The 17,089-nt window shown below is 34.5% G+C and overlaps 3 protein-coding genes across 3 annotated transcripts in view; 1 reads left to right on the top strand and 2 right to left on the bottom strand.

Moving 5' to 3' along the window:
* Positions 1–17,089, bottom strand: part of LOC125049676 (caskin-1) — a 222,988-nt gene that overhangs the window by 121,831 nt on the left and 84,068 nt on the right. The window lies entirely within an intron of this gene.
* On the top strand, positions 10,579–13,477 carry LOC125049677 (protein ALP1-like). Its single transcript, XM_047649086.1, has 2 exons — positions 10,579–11,005; positions 11,927–13,477. Exons 1-2 carry the CDS (start codon positions 10,716–10,718, stop codon positions 12,807–12,809), a joined length of 1,173 nt encoding a protein of 390 aa, XP_047505042.1. The 5' UTR covers positions 10,579–10,715; the 3' UTR covers positions 12,810–13,477.
* LOC125049678 lies at positions 10,996–13,456 on the bottom strand. The gene is made up of 2 exons (XM_047649087.1): positions 13,054–13,456; positions 10,996–11,714 (listed from the first exon to the last, which is right to left on the bottom strand). The coding sequence occupies exons 1-2, from the start codon at positions 13,454–13,456 to the stop codon at positions 11,020–11,022; spliced, it is 1,098 nt and encodes a 365-aa protein (XP_047505043.1). The 3' UTR covers positions 10,996–11,019.

Raw genomic sequence — 17,089 nt, forward strand, 5'->3', positions numbered from 1 at the left:
TGGCGAAACGACGTTTGCCGGATCAGCTAGTCTTATATATAAAATTCTCGTACCGCAGTGTTTGTAGTTACCTCCTGCGAAACGGCTTGACCGAGTCTCATGAAATTTTGTGTGTATATAGGGTATGTCTGAGAATCGGACAACATCTATTTCATCATCCCCCTAAATGTTAAGGGTAGTCAACCCCTAAATTATTATTTTTTTAAATATTTTGATAACTTTTTTTATCATACAGCATTAATTTTCACCCCTCTACGATCAACCCTTTTTTTTATTATAAGTTATATATGTCACCGTAAAAGTTAGTTATATGAAATTGTTGGAAAGTAAAATTAATCTGTAATTGACCAAAGAAGTTTGAATGATAACTAAGTTAGTGTAGTACAATCTACCGAATAATAATACGTTAAATTGTAAGCAGTAAGCTGAGGTTCACAATCTTTCGACAGTTTATAATCTCGCGAGATAGATTACAATCTAACGGTGTTTACAATTTTACGTTAACATATACATTATACATGGCAAAACGACATTTGCCGTATCAGCTAGTAGTACATAAAATAATGAAATAAGAAGTGTTCGGCAAGATACGCGACTCATTACCTTGAAGAATTGCGTTCAGTTCCCGGTTGTGCACTTATAGAATAATAAAAAGAAATTAGTGGCGATACAACTTTAAGGCCTGAGATCTGTATCTGTTACGTGATTTTCTTTATAGGCAAGTAAGTGCCTTCTGTGCCTGGCAAACGCCGTTTCATTTTTATGTTGTTTAATAATAGATGATACAATCTATATTGAAATGTTATAATTGCTTATTCGGTAGCCACATCGTAAAAAAACTGAGGCAAGTAAGACCCCAAAATCGATGACTTGGGTCACGAAGTCTATTTTCATACGTGCCCAAATGTGAAGAAAACATATCCAGAAACTTGTTACTCAAAACTCCATAATTTATGTAATTATAACTTGTATATATTTTTTTTACATATCCTGTATTTGTGTATGTGTCTGACATGTTTCCTTTTTTTATAAATAAATATGACAGAGAGCAAAATAATTTAAAAACGTATTAAATATCAAAACAATATTTATCGAACTGCGATAACTAAACACTGCACAATGCATATTTTAAACAGCCTACAAGCCTGTGCACTTTTCTAAGCGCCCAATGAGTAATGAAGCACTCTCGCGGAATGAATCACGTCAATTACAGATCTTCCCACTAGCGTTGTACCGCGTGCCCACTCGATACTCGATAACTCCTGTGAAAGCGACGACATTATCAAACCACCCACAGGTAACCCTTTTGTTAATAACACTGTAACGATATATATATCGGCGGCTTAGAAAGGTAAAAAAATAACACTAAGACAAAATAGGTAACACCTTATTCATAAAAAATAAATCTTATTGTACCAGTTTCACTAAAATACTTATGTCTCTTATCATCACAGCGTAAACAAAATTCGACAGAAAGAGACCCTAAGTCGAATTGGTTCGGAAAAACTTCCAGCTATACTTCCAAGTAACTGGTACCGCATAGTGGTGCCCGGCTATAGCCTTAAAAAACGCTCAGCTGTGGAACGACGGACGTCGAGTTACGGATGGAATTACGTATTCTGATGACGACGAAAGAGTACTTTTTTTAAAGTAAGGCTTTTTAGGTTAGGCTTAGTCTACAGCCTTGTGGCCTAAGCGTGCCCCTCTCATCCCTGAGTTCGTAGGTTCGAACCCCGGTTGTGGACTTTCACATTTATCACTCGCTGGTATGGTGAAGGAAATCATCGTGAGGTAGGACAGCATGTGTCAGGCACAGAAAGCTGATTTTTCATTCGTATTTCGATATAAGGAGTCACTGGTTGTTAAAATATCAACACACAATTTTGATATAAAAAAGATCTTAAATCTTATTTTCAAGAGCCATTGAAACCATTTTTTCTGTCTGAAGTCATATTTGACAGCGCTCAATGCGATATTGTGACTTAGTATATGTACCTAATAGCGTAAATAAATCAGTTATATGTGTATCAGTCACATATCTTTTAGCTCCTACAAAAATGTAAGATACGCATCTCATTGTTTCACAACACATTCCCGTAGCTATTCATCCGAAAATCCACGAGATTAAACAGAAAATCGGCCGATCAGACAAAGGCAGTTGTGTCGAACATAATTTGTGGCCCTCGCGTCCTATAACGATAAATCTTGCTTGTAAGCAGATTTACGACACTATAAACATGCAATCTCATCAAACTTATTTCACTAAAGTAACAAGGAATAACCACCACTGACCACGAATGAAAAAATCAACGAATGTCTATAGGTAAACCGATTATCAGTAATGTGCCCAGCCAGCAAACTAATATAACTATAATATTATAATATTCACATAACCGTTATATTAATTTAACTATAATATTAATATAACTATAATACTAATATAATTATAATACATATTATTGTTACTATAGTAAAATGATTAAGTCTTTGAATAACTTACATAATGTAAGGAGTCTTCAAATTTCTTTTTTCAAAATTATTTGTAAAAGATAAATAAGTTCGATTATATACACTATTTTAACTAAAGCACTCTTAGGGTCGATTCGACCAAACAAGAGTAAATCTTAATCTTAGAATAAATCGGCAGTTAATCGAGAGTATATCAATTTTACGTTTTACCAACTACAAATTCTAAGAATAGTGGGCTTATTCGGGAATTGCTACTATACCGCCGTTTCGCACGGAATAACAGCTATTCTTAGAATAATTTAATGGCGTCCGTCAGTCCAATCAGCTGATTTCTGTCATTTCACAAATATGTATTCTGTGTTTTAATTTCAAGTCAACGCAACGCACTAAATTAATAGTCTGGCATTGTATAATGAAGCGTTTAAACAAATTATTATTTATTTTTAGATTTTTTTATTTTCTATAATATTAGAATGAAATTCAACTAGGCTCTACAGAAGTTCTTTTTTAGACGAAAGCCTCAAACAAACAACAAATAAAAACTTTTTGTTGTCGTTTGACACCTGTTAAAAGCTACTTTTTCACACTATAATACGGCAAAATCGAGTTGACATGATGTATGCTCTTACACTGTCCCGTTGTAGAACAACATTTATTTGCCGAGTTTTATTTTCGTTCACCATTCTCTTGCTATTCGCGTATTGTTATTCCTAGCGCAATTATACTATGTATTACGTGGACAAACGACTATGGATTTACTCGAGATTAAAATCATGGAATAGATTATTCTTGGTATAGTTACACGTGTATAAATTGAAGTTTGGTCAAATCGACCCTTAATGAAAGCGTTAAAAGAATTTACATTTTCATATATACTTTTTAAATATTAGCTATTGTATTTTCCAACGAATTGTTTTAGCACATTAAATGTTATGTTATCACTGATAAATCACTAGTTTCAAATTAACAATTAAAACAGTATAAAAGCCTTTTAATTTTATGAAAAGGCTGTATATCTATACGTTTGCGTTCAACAAAAGCAGCACGTTATCCTAATCGTGGAAGGGTGTCGTTATAGCAAAAAATCTATGAATATGCAACATCCTGAAGAGTGGTAACCATTTGCTAGTCGAAATCCGCACAGCGGGTGGTAACGGCATTTCTTTATGGCCCAAACAAATGACCCACAAACATTTACCCTGATGTTTTAACCAATTTTTGTCCTGCGTGGAATGTTTTGTTACTTTGAAATCGTTAGAGGATTTTGTTAGATAAGGTTGTCTTCTAAATTCAAATTCAGTTTGTTCTATTTATAGTAAAGTTTGTGATGATTCTAAATTCAAATATACATAAAATAAAGTCTGATTATTTTTTTCTCCGACCTTTAGTATCTTAAAAGTATTTTTAGTCAAATATTATTTTTAAATATAAGGAAAATAATTATCAGTTACTTCAATTACACATGTTCAACTTTAATTCATTAATGTATACCATTTAGGCAAGTCATATTTTATAAGTAATACTATACGATAACTTTGTTTAACTTGATTAAGCTGCCATCTCTAGACTCTCTAGTGTATAAATAAAATATACACAAACCCATTTTAGATTAAAATATGCCTATTTTTTACAAGTACTATTCATTTAAATTAAACTAATGCGTGCATCACAGAAAATATACCATCAGTCTGTCCTGTAAATATCCGGTGAAAGTTTATGGATATTTGTGGCTTATATACAGATCTATCTATCTATGGCTTATATCTCCGGACAGAGAGTGAAAGGGAGAAAATAAACGCAGTAACAAAAGATAATTCAATGTACAAAAAATATCAACCGTAATATTTTTCAGTTTTTCATAGATAGTACTTTGTGCCCTATGACATTGTAATAAGGGTTAGAGAATAGAGCGACCGGACAGCGTAGTGATTAAAATAATGTACGGATTTAGGAGCGGCCCCTAATGGGAGACTCCACGCCCTGCCACGTGTGTGCTTAAAACCCTTCGAGGTAATTACAGCTTTTTTCGAGCTCCCTCATAAATTACATTTGCGATTTTTAAATACAAGGGACTACTCTTAAATAATTATATCAAATTTGTATTTGTTCGATGATAATTGTTGAATCAGCCAATCCAATCAATCAGCAAATTCATTTTCAGTATAGATGCTGGCAATAATTATATCTGTATTGACAAAGTAATTTAAATTTTTTATCGGCACGTTCTTTTGGTTTAATTTCAGGTCTTGCTTTCTCATTATTGTGCCTAGTTCCCGTCCACTTTGCTGTCATTGTCATACCGTAATCCCTTAACATACTCTCTCCGTCACATATATAATACTAACTTACATTAGTATGTAAAACTAACAAATTTTATTACTACAACCAAAATCGTTTACGACGACATCGTTTAGAACAACATACCGGTTATATTGACCAAAATCAAAAATCCCGGCTGAATTCTAGTGTATTAGGTACTTAATAACAAAATCATCGGCTGTTACGACTATAGGATTTTACGACCAAATATGAGTAGTCCCTTCGATGTTAAAACGGATTTTGACTGTACTTAAAAAGTAAAAACAATCGTGTCTCAGCCTTCGCAAAAAAACAATTTACTAATTGTTAAAGCAAGCAGGCTAGCGGAGGACAGTTGGTGAGCTCCATTCCGAAAATTACATTGTCTATAGTCAAATCCCATTCTATTATAGAGAAACATTCATTGACGTTGCGAATTCGCGCTGATCTATAGAAGATACCCCAAGAGAAGCTACACTAAACGCTTCCAGCTTTACACGGATTACATGTAACCTTTGTAAATTCAGCGAAACAGCGATCCATCACTGTACATGACTAAACAATAGTTATTTTGTCAGCGCTACGCCGCTTAAAATACGGCAGCCGGTTAATCGTGATCGATTGTCGCGAGTTCATGACCCTGAATAATGTCAATAGGTTGCACTACCTTTCTAACAGGCGTCATATACCACAATAGGTCTTGTGGTTATTGATATAAGGGTTATGTTTCCATGCATGTATTATGGTTTCTTCATAATAATTTTGAATTGGCAGTTTTGAAGGTATGGTTGACCTAGACATTGGCTTGTTAGTAAGCGATGTCGTACGAGAAGACCTAAGTTTACAAAGAGCAAGTCCGTGGCCTTTGGAAGACTATCTGTTTATAGTATATATTTGTTGACTGCATGCAGCGAAGTTACCAAGTGGTAAAACACGGGACAACTCAGAGGTCGCGAGACTTCTGTCCAAATGTATGCAGAATTGATACTTTTCTTTTAATATAATCTTTCACCACATACTATATGATGATAAAAATCACTTTATTTGACGCGAAAACAATTACATTTTATTTATTAACACTTTGTTGCATTAACATAATAAACATTGACAATAATTAAATGAAAAGGAGGGCTGGCGGCCTTATCGCTTTCGAGCGATCTCTTCCAGCCTGTGAAAGCCAAAAATGTATTAAATTAGGTAAGCTAAGCAAGAAGTGCAAAAATACATAATACATATATAGTTATTAAGACAAAACTAAAACAGGAACAAGAAAAAAACTGAACTAAAAAAGGATACATGAAAAATAAAAGGTGCACGATGCACATGAATCACGATAATTTTAGATCAGTCGTCACGATGTGGACGGGTAATGTTTGTACAGAAGAAATTTAAAGGAAGATAGAGAAGGAGCTAAGGGAATAGGGAAGTGAATTCCATAGCCTAACTGCAGGACCTTAAAGGATTAGCATTTTTTAGTTACATACTAAAGCTTGCAAACATACAATAGGTAACGAATCGTTGAGATCACAGTCACAATACCTAATGGATTTAAATAGTATATCAGTATTACATTGGTGTACAAATTTAACCTAAACCTTTCTTACGTGAAATTAAAAAATGTATGACGTCATAAGCTCACATTCAATTGTTTCTTTTTTGTGATCTGGGCCAGTTGACTGCTACATCTTTATAGGGCAGATGGTAAACGGGATGAAGGTTATTCTTATGTTAAGCCATTAGCCAACTGTCATTTGCAAATTACCATGTTGTCTACAACATTAGAGCACGGGCGCGCTTTTAATAACGTTTTTTGTTTTAAAACTTAGGAGTAAAAGTTTCTCTTCCTTATGGAGAGTTCACTATAAACTATGATGGAACCAATTTCAGTCAGGAACAGATTACAAGTAAATTGCAGCTATAAACGCGTCTGTATAACTAAAAGGTGTTTTCATATTAATGTCACTTTACAGTACTTTAGAGCAATAGATTGTAATTATTGTAAACATAGCGTCAGGAAATTGCTAGTTTCAAGAAACGTTGAATTAAATGCAATCATTAATACGTTTCCCTAGACTGACTATGAATTGATAGAGTAAAATACTTATATGACTTGGAAAGTTTTGATTTTTTGTTATGGATAAAATCTAAAACTGTCTGCCGTTTTACTTCCGAGCGTTATTTAAGGCAGTTTATACCGTTTTGTATTTCCGAACCAATTCAATTAGGGGCTTGCACTTCTTAAAAAGCCGGCAACGCACTTGCGATCTCTCTGGCATTCAAAGTGTCCATGCGTATCACTTAACATCCTGAGATCCTGTGGGCCAGGCCGTTCTATAAAAACAAACTACATAAACCATTTTAAAAACACTTTCATCATTATAAAGCTAAATTATCAACGAGAATTATAACATATATCACCTCACCCTACACTCAATAGAAGCGAAGTATCAATGAAAAATGTTCTAAAACGGGAAAAATTATTTCCTTTTGAGAGCTTCTTTCAATTGTTTGGTTGAACGCGCTATCTTATCGATATCAGGAATTACGAGTTCAAATTGATTTTGGTTTTGTGCTGGATTTTCTTTTTATTTAGGAAACTTCATACATCTAATGGAAACAAACATACACAAGAGCAGTAAACGCAACATTAAAACTAAACCTAAAAAAACTTAAACCTTATTAAGATAAGGCCATATACAAGATTAAGAAAGTAGAAAGACTGTTATGAAATATGTTTATATTTCCATTACTGTTTGTAATATAGTTGTTGCTTTAGCTTAGTTGCGGATAAGCGAGCTGTAGTAATAGTAAGTCTATCTTTCAAACCCCTAAATGTTAAGGGTGGTCCATTCCAAAATTTTATTTTTTAGACAATTTTTTGTTTTTGTTTTTTTATGATTTAGCATACAGAAATAGATACAACCCCTAATTTTCACCCCTCTACGATAAACCCCTATTTTTGACTATAGTTGATAGTTATTTTTATTGAACTAAAACAAATTTCCTAGAAATAACATATATATGTATTATTTCAAGGTAATGTAAATGTAGGAATGTATACGTATATGTATACATGTCAAAACAACGTTTGCCGGGTCAGCTAGTATATAAAAATATAAGATTGTTCGTATTATACTGATGTATTCGAGAAAATCGCAAATATCGTCATTGTCAAAGTACAAATAAAAGCAATATCCAACAGAATTCTTTCCATTCACATCACCCTCCGTCTGCTTTCTAAGCACGTCACCCACAGACATCACTATGTGATTTACGAATACCCCGAACATCACACAATCAGCATGGGCAAAAACAGTACGGTAATCAAGGCGAGCCAAGATAGACGATATGTCTATGGAGAGGTCGACATCATTAATCACCACCGTTTGGGTTCGACCTGACGAATGTTCATACGATACACACGCGCTTACCGCACATCAAACTATCTATGAGAAAACTGAAACGTAATATCCAGGTCCTAAATGCATAATAATTGTTATTATATTGCCAAGTCGTTATGAGAGTACTATAGGATGTAATATGGGATTTTTTCACAATAACGCTTCGTCTTCACTATCACTTCACTATTGTATGTTGACAATCAATGTATTAATTCTTAGTACTGGACACTTTTTATGGGTTTTCACGCAATGCACTCTTGGAATTGGTACAAAATTCGTATTATCTTATACATTGTTGTAATTTAAGCACAGATTTGAGATCTTATCTTTACCATAAACAAAACAAGTGGCGCCACTACCTGTATCGGTTTTGTGATCATTGTTTTTGTTTCAGCCGTCTATGCCACGCTGCCGTCGACTTTTTGGGTCTAAGGCATGTTTCCTTACCGTATGGATGGATGAAAGTCACACCCTGAAGCCACTCGGCCAACACGGCTCCTGTACAGAGTATGATTATCATGGCATAATAAAAATGAGCGTTCTATTTCAAAATTATTAGACGAAATTCTTGCGTTCATTCGTTCGTTTCAGCCTGTTAACGTCCACTGCTGGACACAGGCCTCTCCCCTAAATTTCAACGCTTTGCCGACTGGTCCTCGGCCTCCATTCCTTTTTTGCCCCATCATCCATTCTTCGGGCACAAGCCTATCCGCCCTTTTTGCTATGTCAGTGACTTTAGTTCTTCTACGGATCTCTTCATTTCTGGTCTGATCGCTCAGAGAAACACCGAGCATAGCCCTCTCCATAGCTTGTTGAACGCCGCGGAGCTTGTGTACCAGGCTTCATGTAAGAGATCAAGTCTCAGAACCGTAAGTCATCACTAGTAGGACGCACTGTTCGAAGACTTTTGGCTTTAATCATTGAGGGAAGGAAATGCTGCTGCAAATACACTTCACAATGTACTGAAGGCTGCCCATCCAAACGGAACTAGTTTATGTAAACAAAGTAACTTGTTAAATGTTTGGAACCGTATTTACGTTTTGTCTATTTGCTATCTTATGCTCACTGTCCTTAAAAACAATGAGTCTCCGTAGATGAGATTACTGTAACAAATCTATTGGTTATCGACAGATAAGCAAATACATTTCACTGATGCGTGCGGTCCTAGGTGACCCACTTTACGACCCTTGTTTTGTTAGTTTTACGTCTACGCACTTTTATCCGTTTTGTAAGCAAAATATTTGTGCGTAATCAATATAATAACACAAATTTATAATTGCGAAACTTTTACGAATATAACAGATACATAATTGTTAAATTAGGATTTTTATTGCTCAATTTTAAACTTGAATTAGAATAAATTAAGGAACCATTAATTATAATATATATATCTATACTTTACACAACTAACAAATTATATTACTACTAGCAGACCGGCCAAGCGTTGCTGTGGCTAAGGTTTTTGTTATATTACATAGTAGCAAACTATTAAAGGGAAACGGTAGGAGAACACCAGTCATGGGAACCACCATGCTTTTTTGGTGGTTATGCCATTAAATTGTAGCTTATGTGTAACATTGGTACTTTCAACACAGCGCCATCTGTTAGAATTGTGACTATCAAATAACAAACAAATATTTTGCAATAAAATAATATTGCGGGTATAAATTGAGATGTAAGCTATCCTATCTTTTAAGTTGGATCAAACTACACACGGTGTGCAAATTTTATTGATATCGGTTAAGTAATTTAGGAGTCCATAGCGAACAAACAACGTGACACGTAATTTATATATATGTATTAAGATTTAAAAATAAAAACATCTTATATTCATTCCAGTCTTCTCAAGGTGTTTAAGAATCTACATAGGTGCGTTTAGTAACACATTTTCAGCGAACTAAGTTTTATAACCATTTGATAGTGCTGCTTAGTAAATGATACGAAAATATTACCGCTCACTTATTGCTTACATTATAAAGATAACATATTCATAAGCTTAAGTGCAAAGACGGTTTAAATAAAATAACAAGTATATACAAGATAAGCTACTAATAAGAACGTATTCCAACCTTATATCTGAATCTAGACACGAAATAGAAAACTAAACTGCGACGTTGCTATTTATTCGAACCACGTTCTGTTATATGGTGGATTCGGATTATTTACCTATTTTGCATAAAGGTAAATAATGTCTTGATTGTCTAAACTTTCGTTTATCTATGATAGCTAGATACTTGAGGAATACCAATGTTTTTCAGAAAAATATACAATGAATCCCCTTAAGAGTTTGGATAATGCTGCTGGGAATAAGCATGACTGGCATATCTTAGATTTTTATTTAATACTAGACTGTCTGAGCTCGCAAGGTAGGATATTTATTTTTAAATAGAAATTAAAATAGCCTCTGTTACTTATAGAGCTAGTTCAGACATGGCGGAATCCGTGCGGATGCAAATCGCGCGGTTCTAAACGCAAGTGTTCAGACAGACGCGGATGTAAATGCGGAGTGCCGTAATCCGCATAGAGTGACAGCGTTCTAGTCCAATCATGGAAGTCGAAGAAGCAATATGTGTGTACTTGTTGCTCCGTAAAAAAGAAAGAAAGAAGAAACGGCAGTATTGGGTGCATCCAATATTACGTGATCGGCTCACCCATGGTCAGTTTCTGACTTTATATCCAAAATTAAGAAGTTTTGAACCAAAATTCTTTAATTATTTGAGAATGTCGATAAATTCATTTGATGAATTATTAGAAATGATCAGTGAACAAATTGCATCTAATGATACCCATATGAGGTCAAGCGTGGCCCCAGAAGAAAAACTCGTGATTACATTAAGGTAAGATATTTATTTTATACATCAGAATATATGTTTTGTACTATAGAAGACTGTGAGTCGTCAGTGCTATTGCATGATAAAGGCGATGGAGACTCTCCTGGTACGATTGTAGAATATCCTGTAAAATATCCTTGTGGGTTTGAATATTGTTGGTTTTGCCAAAATACTTCATTAGGCGTGTTCTGCTGGCTCGTGATATGAATAGGCGCTGGTAATTTCTGCCCTTTCTGTATTACCTGGAGTAATTCAATTTTAGTAGCCAAACGCTTATTTTCTGGAATTTTTTTTAACTCTTTATACAATGACATACAAAAAAGCTTATCATCATCATCTTGCTTTGACATACTTTCTTGTAATTGTCTCTGTATTTTATCCCTTGATTCAATGCTATTTTCTAATATGTCAGCCAATCGCTCTTCTGAAGTAATTTTAGTCTTCTTCCTTTTATTGGGTACTGGTTGTATTTCACGTGCATTAACAAAATTATCTTGGTTTTGGTCAATGTTTTGAATTCCTTCATTTTTGGCTTCATGTATGTTTGATGTCGTTTCTTTGTTTTCTACTGTCTTCTGAAGAAAAGAAAGCCGGTCAAAATACATGTATTTTGAACCTTTACATGCACCAGAACCAGAAGGAATTGATTTGCCTTTCTTGAATTCCTTATTATAAGCATCCCGTATATTCTTCCACTTTTTTTGTAAAGTTACACCTGGAACAGAAATCAGTATTTTTAACAAAATTGTAGACATAAATACAGGAGCGGTCAAATATTTGAAGACACTCAAAAATTTGAAAAATTTAAAATAAAATAATTGACACTCATTATTTTAAACTAGCTGGTGCCCGCGACTTATAATTAATAAATGAAAAGTTTGCAACTTTGTTAACAAAACGATACAGATCAAGATTATATTGTTTCAGATATCTGGGTACTGGTTGTTCCTTTGGAGAACTGCATTACAACTTTCGTCTTGGCAAATCTACAATTACAGGAATTGTCCGTGAAGTATGTGAAGCTCTGTGGGAAAAAGTCGCAAAAAATGTCATGCCTGAACCCAGCGAAGATATATGGAAGAAAATAGCTACAGATTTTGAAAAATATGCAAATTTCCCCAATTGCATTGGCGCCATAGATGGCAAGCATATAAGGATTACAAAACCCAATGATTCTGGATCTTTGTATTATAATTACAAAACTTTTTTTTCCATAGTGCTGTTGGCACTTTGTGATAGTAACTATTGTTTTTCTTTCATAGATATTGGATCATATGGAAAAAGTAGTGATTCTGCAATTTTTAAAAATTCGGTATTTTATAAAAGATTAATAGAAAAGTCATTACACATACCAAAACCTAAACCAATATCTAACACAGATCCTACGCCATTGCCATACGTCATAGTTGGCGATGAAGCGTTTGGTTTATCCGAAACTGTAATGCGACCCTATGCAGGTAGAGGGCTATCATACGAAAAAAATATATTTAATTACAGGTTATCAAGAGCTCGACGTTATATTGAATGCACTTTTGGAATTCTGGCAAACAAGTGGCGCATTTTTCATAGGCCTATAAACGTTAATATAGACTTTGCCGAAGACATAATAAAGGCCTGTTGTGTGCTACACAATTTTGTTAGAACTAGAGATGGTATACAGTTTGAAGATACTTTATATACTGGGCCAATGAGTAATCTTAATACATTACATGCAGGAAGGGGTACACCGTCATCATTAAATATTAGAGACAAATATGCTAATTACTTTGTAAATGAGGGTCGTGTAGAATGGCAAGACACAAAAATATAAAAACTTGAGAGGTGTCAAGGGACACCCGGATAGAACGAAGTTGACCTCACTGGAGGCGAGTACTAGAGGCGAGTAGCGAGGCGTGGTGTTTGCGTGCGTGAGAATCGTGAGATTTTTCCCGCGCCCGATACTTACCTCCAATCACAATAACAACATTTTTATATAGTTTAGTTATTTGGGGTGGACTGTCAATTACAAAATATGTAAACTACCCTGATAAATGTAAAATTAAATACATACTGACCAAAAAAAACCTTTTTTTCCAAAGAATCCTCATTTTCTCCAAAAATATCCACCAGCTCCTGCCAAGCTCCGTTTCTAATAATTTTATTGGAATATTCTGCACATTGGATGTCCCACAAAGCAGGTCTCTTTTCCACCTCATCGATGAATAGCTCGGTGTCGAAGCGATCCATTGTCACCGTCCGATACGCGCGGCTTCCGCAGAGCAACTGAACGCGCTCTAGGTACGTCAAGTAAATAGATCCGAGCGGCAACCGCGCGAATTCATTTTCTAGCGGTTGAGTGGCGGTAGCCGCGCGGTTTGTCAATCCGCGCGGACAGGTATGAACGAATTTATAGGCGCTAATGTAAATAAGATCCGCGCGGTCTAACCGCGCGATTTGCATCCGCACGGATTCCGCCATGTCTGAACTAGCTCATAAACGTTCTAATGGTGAAATGGTGAAAATGAAATTTGCCATTAGCTGTTGAGTATTTGCATTACATCTTTCCTGTTTATAATCTTAATATATATATTTCTTGTGTGCGTGTGTATGTGACTGAACTGCTCCTAAACGACTGGACCAATTTTGATGAAATTTTTTGTGTGTCTTCAAGGGGATCTGGGAATGGTTTAGATTCACAAATCAGCCCGCCAGATGTTAAGGGTAGTCCACCCCTAAATTTTTATTTTTATTTTTTAGACAAAATTTTTAATTTCTATTTTTTTATGATACAGCATTAAAAAATACATACAACCCCTAACTTTCACCCCTCTACGATCAACCCCTATTTTTTTATTATAAATGATATACATGGCGAAACGACGTTTGCCGGATCAGCTAGTATTTTTATATAAACAGGGGGCAAACGCTCGTTGCCGGCCTTTTAAGAATTGGTATGCTATTTTCATGAAGGATCCTAAGTCGAATTGGTTCGGAAATACTTAAGTTAGTAGCTGGTTCCACATAGTGATAGTGCGCGAACAAAACTAAGTAATATTGCCTTTGATTGACATAACCTTTACACATTTAAAGAAAAAAACGATTAAAGTTATGTATTTTTATAAATTTACAACTATTTGATATAATTTTAAATTTATCCGACGTTTCGCGTGCTTTACAGCGTGCGTGGTCACGGTGACTGAAACTGTTTCAACTGAAAACTAAGTAAATTTTCCAAAAATACTAATATAAAAATAGTCCCGAACAAGTACAATTCTCATCAGTAGGATTAAGAAAAATACCTCGTTTATCTATACTAATATTATAAAGAGGAAAGATTTGTATGTAAGTATGTTTGTAACGAATTGGCTCAAAAAGTACGTGACCGATTTTAAAAATTCTTTCACTATTTGAATGCTACATTATCACTGATTAATATAGGCTATTTAAATTGCAATAAAAAACCAAGGAATTTACGACAAGTGTCAGACAGAAGGCTGACCACAAACTTATCTATGAAATAAAAATAATCAAAAAGCGCCACTGGATTACATATTATTATCCCACCAATTTTACTTTCAAAAGGTTACATACGAGTATATACTTTATCTTTTAAAAGTCACAACTGTACTGTACGGTAATGTAGAATGTCTCTTCGAATAAGAAAAGAAATCCAAAGCGCCGATAATGTAAAACAACAGACGAATCTATTGACGTTCGATTCTGATTGGTTATTGGCTGGACTCTGAGCATCTCTAGTCCAATACGGATTGACACGAGACATGATGCGTCACCAATTCGACTTAGGGTCCTTCAATAAAGGTCATACTAATTCTTGAAAGGCTGGTAACGCACTTGCGAGCCTTCTGGCAATGTGAGTGTCCATGGGCATATCACTTAACATCACAAGAGCCTCCTTACCGGAGACCTTCGACCTTCGACCTGCGTCTTTCTTTTTACATTCTCACCAGCCAGGTGATAATAAAAAGAAATTAGACCACAACCAATATCATAACAAACACTATACTTCATTTTTAGAATAACTTTCAATTGAAATATTGGTATGTCGTTATCTTAACACCATCTATGCCCACTAGAGATAAGGAATCAAGTTTTAATAAATCATTTTTACTACATGTTTTTGATGTTCCCTTTGTAATAGATTTTCGAAGTTTGTAGACGCCTTAGATTTATTTTTGTATAGATAGGTAACAGGGTTGTATTAAAAAATCAGATACATTCGTATTCATACAATATTCTTAGTAATATTTACATTTTCATCATCTAACAATTTGTTTTACCAAATCACACAGTTTTTTGTGAGAATAAACTTGTGTTTGTTTTTCGGGTTCCTCATGCACATAAATGTCAAAACTTGTTATGCTTTAAGTGCGATAAGTCTAATGTCATACTTTCTATTACAGACATAAATTTATATTAATATAAACCTTCTAATTATTATAGAACATTGCTATGGCATCCAACAGCGACCTTAAATCGCACAAAATATTCGCATAAACACTAATGTTATCAAGCTCCTTAGTTACATAGTCATAACGACCTAGATGTATTAAACTAGCTGTCCTAACAGATGGTCATTTACACAAATGTCAATAATAAACCCTCCCTTATACGGAAAACCATTTGCAAGACTGGATCTGTACTCCCGCTTTCTAACCTTTGTATAATCTATGACGTTTTCCAACGAAATAAAGGCAATACACCACAGACTGCAAAATATGTACAAAGGTGTAGGTTTATAGATTATAGTCAACGACGGAATGGTCTAATCTGTCAAGCGCGATGATAAGAAATAGCTCATCTCAGTTCTTTAATTTAAGGTATAATTCTTTCTTAAAAAATAACAACATTTCAATACGTATCACGTTGTACATTTAATAAACACGAACCAAATTAAAAAACCATGTTTAAAAACCTAATCTCTTATTTACGTACCAATATAAGTAGACCCATTGTACTTAAAATCTACTATGTGATTGTATTACATCGTCGAACAAATACAACACTGACGAGGATCATCCTAGAGTAGTGTAAAATGCAGCTTCCGAATGACATGTCGTATATTTGCTTAGGATACAGCCCTTCGAAGTGGAATAAGTACGCGAAATCATGTTCTAATTACACTGCACTTGGTTCTAAATTCATTTGTGCCGAATAGATGGGGTGGTGTATGGCAAGTTCATTGACCTTGGCTTTAAGCCAGTATGGAAACACGCGAATTAGGTATAATATACGATTTAGTACTTTTAACACACACAATAATATGTATCTAAAAGGTATTATTCTATAGCACAGTGTTTGGTTTATGAGCGAAAAAATAAAAAATCTTCCATTAAAGAAACATCATTCGTTCATTAATAATAGGATTTTGTTTTGTATGGATGTGAAATTTATTCAAGACCCACAAAATACAACCTCAACGAAGATCAAAGAAAATTATGCAAACCGAGTGCTTTTCGGAAAAAGACGCAAAAATTTGTGTTCACATCTAATTTCCCACTTCATAAACATCCAATGAAGTAATCATATATACTTACATAGTACAAACGTTTGTTTTGCCATGTATATTATTCCTAGGAAACATTTTTTTAGTTCAATAAAAATAACTATCTTTAATAATAAAAAATAGGGGTTGATCGTACAGAGGTGACGTTGTATGTATTTTTGTATGCTGTAGGTATTATACAAAATAAAAAACAAAAAAATTGTCTTATTAATAAAAAAAATTTGGTGTGTACACCCCTTATCACTTAGGGGTTTGAAATATAGCTTGTAACCGATTCTCCGACTTACTGAATATGCATAAAAAAATTCATAAGAATCGGTCGAGCCGTTTCGGAAGAGTATGGGAACGAACATTGTGCACGAGAATTTTATATATCAGATTAGTCACTAAATGTGCCTTAAAAAAACAAAACAACAAAACTATACCACAATAGTTTCAATATGGTCACAAGTATCGTAAATGTAAATGAAATAGTTTGGCAACAGATGGCGCTGGACACATTAACTTCCACTTTTACCGCATTGACAATTAACACCACCAGTGACCCATAGCCGAATCGTAAAGCAAAACGACCGAATATTTTTAAA

This window comes from Pieris napi, chromosome 5, assembly GCF_905475465.1.
Source record: "Pieris napi chromosome 5, ilPieNapi1.2, whole genome shotgun sequence".
Lineage (NCBI taxonomy): Eukaryota > Metazoa > Arthropoda > Insecta > Lepidoptera > Pieridae > Pieris > Pieris napi.

What these genes read in the sequence shown, in the direction of transcription:
- LOC125049677 (XM_047649086.1), top strand. Translation starts at nt 10,716, where the DNA reads ATGGAAGTCGAAGAAGCAATATGTGTGTACTTGTTGCTCCGTAAAAAA. An exon ending in AAACTCGTGATTACATTAAG is followed by an intron (nt 11,006 to 11,926) that starts GTAAGATATTTA and finishes ATATTGTTTCAG; the next exon opens with ATATCTGGGTACTGGTTGTT.
- LOC125049678 (XM_047649087.1), bottom strand. Translation starts at nt 13,456, where the DNA reads ATGGCGGAATCCGTGCGGATGCAAATCGCGCGGTTAGACCGCGCGGAT. An exon ending in GGAAAAAAAGGTTTTTTTTG is followed by an intron (nt 11,715 to 13,053) that starts GTCAGTATGTAT and finishes TTTCTGTTCCAG; the next exon opens with GTGTAACTTTACAAAAAAAG.